Source organism: Stomoxys calcitrans, chromosome 5 (assembly GCF_963082655.1).
Source record: "Stomoxys calcitrans chromosome 5, idStoCalc2.1, whole genome shotgun sequence".
In the NCBI taxonomy this organism is placed as follows: Eukaryota; Metazoa; Arthropoda; class Insecta; order Diptera; family Muscidae; genus Stomoxys; species Stomoxys calcitrans.
The window spans coordinates 89,624,658-89,627,402 of record NC_081556.1 but is presented as its reverse complement, the minus strand read 5'-3'; the positions used below and the strand labels follow the sequence as shown (position 1 = coordinate 89,627,402).

Here is a 2,745-nt window from a genome sequence, read left to right as displayed (position 1 = left end):
CCAAAAAAAGAAGTTGAAACTGCGCAGGATATCATCACGAAGGCACTAAATGACTCGCTTGCGTCATCATGTCCTAGAGCCAAGCCAAAGGGCAAACAGCAACCACCATGGTGGACCACAGAGCTGATTGGTGTAGGTAAGGTTGAAAAGAGAGTGCAGATATTAATCCGCCTCATGCCACTGTGGACATACACCAAAACCATTAATGGGCTTGTTGTGCGCTCTGAAAACTATAAAGTAACCTCTAAAAAGAAAATTTTAAGTTAGGAATTCTGTGCTACTTACAAAATCCTTAATTGTTTTCAATACCACTCCCATAAGTTGGTTCATGTCTGTTATTGTGTCTCCACCTAAGTACCCGTATCTGTTGGACGCGAAAGCCGGGCAATGACAAAGGAAATGCTTTTACTCATCATCTTCAGCGCATGCCCTGCGCATGCTATCACTTGCCGCACCCATTTTACATAAGTGAACTCGTAGTCCTATGTGTCCTATACATCGTCTTCTCACGATCTGGATCCCCCCATAGGATTTTCGTAGTCCTACCGTTTTGCTGATCCACAATATTGCATGCGCATTCATCGCCCACTCCCTTAACTCGGACTGCGTCGACCCGAAAGGCTTCGGGTTAACCAAGTTTCTTGACGGCAGTCCTCTGGCCTGGTTCTGAAGCATGGGTACTTGTGAAAGCAGATGAGGCAGTGCTTGGAGTATTTGAGAGAAAGATTTTTCGTAAAATATATGGACCAGTCTGCGTTAACGGAGAATATAGGCGACGTATGATCTCTATGATGACGATAGCATAATTACATGCATCAAAATTGGCTAGGCCATGTTGTCAGAATGGATGAAGAAGTCTTTTGAAGGCAAACACGGTGGTGCACGCAAACCGGGAAGACCAAAAGCCCGATGGAAAGATCAAGTGGTGTGAGACACCTCGAAACTTGGTGTCAGAGATTTTAGAATGAGCGCAGAAGAAGAAGATTTTTTAATGACTCTCGGAATTTCATAGAAATGGGATCAGATTTAGATATAGCTCTCACATATATATATATATATATATATATATATATATATATATATATATATATATATATATATATATATATATATATATATATATATATATATATATATATATATATATATATATATATATATATATATATATATATATATATATATATATATATATATATATATATATATATATATATATATATATACATACACCTATACCTATATATATATATAGGCCGATTTTCACTCCTAGAGGCATTGCAAGCGCATTTATTGACCAATCTTTTCAAAATTTTGTACAACGCCTTCCTCAACTACTAACACAATATATAAGAAGTTTTCTTGAAATCGGTTCAGATTTAAATATAGCTCACATATGTATCTTCTCCGATTTGCTGTAACAGTGTAATAAAATGGTCACTTGTTAACCCATTCTCTCGAAATTTGGCGGGACGGATTTTCTTATGACTCGACATTACTGGTGAATTTCATAGAAATCGGTTCAGATTTAGATATAACTCTCATATATATATATATATATATATATATATATATATATATATATATATATATATATATATATATATATATATATATATATATATATATATATATATATATATATATATATATATATATATATATATATATATATATATATATATATATATATATATACATATCTTCCCAAAACTTTGTACAACGCCTTGCTCGACGACTTCCACTTTATCTAAGAAGTATGTTCAAAATCGGTGCAGAATTAGATATAGCTCCTTTAAATATGTTCGTCAGATTTTAGGCAATTTCCAATAATGTTGTCATTTATCAACCGTAGTTACTACAGTTTGAACATATTTCCTCGCCGAGGTCGATCAAAATTGGGTATAGCTCCCACATTGTTCTTATAGGATAGGTGTAGGGTATTATACAGTCAGCACCGTCCGACTTCTGCCCTTACTTACTGGTTTAACAACAGTAAGCCAAAATTTAGTCATTATTTTGGCAGATTTTTCTTTTATTACTCAATCAAAATTACATAGGAAATGAACTGCAATACACTAATTAAGACTTAGTCGATTTCCGAATTAAGGCAACAAGAAAAAAGTTTAATTTATTGTTAAAATTCACTGTACCATGACCAACTCCAAATATGACAAGCCCTTAATTGTTAAGTACTTTTGATGTGCTACGGCTAGCCTTTGATGTCGTGTCACTTTTAGTCTTACTTTCATCACCACCATGGCAACACCTATGGGTCCTGAATCGCAACAGGCTCTATGCCCGCAGTGCCAGCAAAATATTCAAACCGTAATCGAGCCAAGGGCAACAACAAAAACCCATATTTTAGCTTTAGTTTTGTGTGTATTTGGGTAAGTAAGCCAAACATGAATAAAAAGCTTTCACAACAACTTCGCTTCTATTTGATGTCCTTCTATCATAGGTGTTGTCCTTGCGCTGCTTGCCTGTATTGTACCAAATGTGCTCGCAATGCTGAACACTATTGCCCAACTTGCAATTCTTTTCTGGGAGTCTATGAACGCTGATGATGGAGAGAGGATTTCGATTTGTGCGTAAATATTTCAGTTTTTTTTATTTGAACTCTCAAATAAGAATAAAACTTCATGTTTGCGATTAAAAGTTACACTGCAAATGAATAATTTCACTAAAATTTGCCATACAAAAATGTCAAAACATATATTTAATATTTCATCGAATGCTTGTGGC

At 34.6% G+C, this 2,745-nt stretch overlaps 1 protein-coding gene across 1 annotated transcript; it reads left to right on the top strand.

The window, feature by feature from the left end:
* The first annotated feature begins 2,131 nt into the window (after positions 1-2,131).
* Positions 2,132-2,745, top strand: LOC131998096 (lipopolysaccharide-induced tumor necrosis factor-alpha factor homolog). The gene is made up of 2 exons (XM_059370226.1): positions 2,132-2,390; positions 2,462-2,745. Exons 1-2 carry the CDS (start codon positions 2,260-2,262, stop codon positions 2,562-2,564), a joined length of 234 nt encoding a protein of 77 aa, XP_059226209.1. The 5' UTR covers positions 2,132-2,259; the 3' UTR covers positions 2,565-2,745.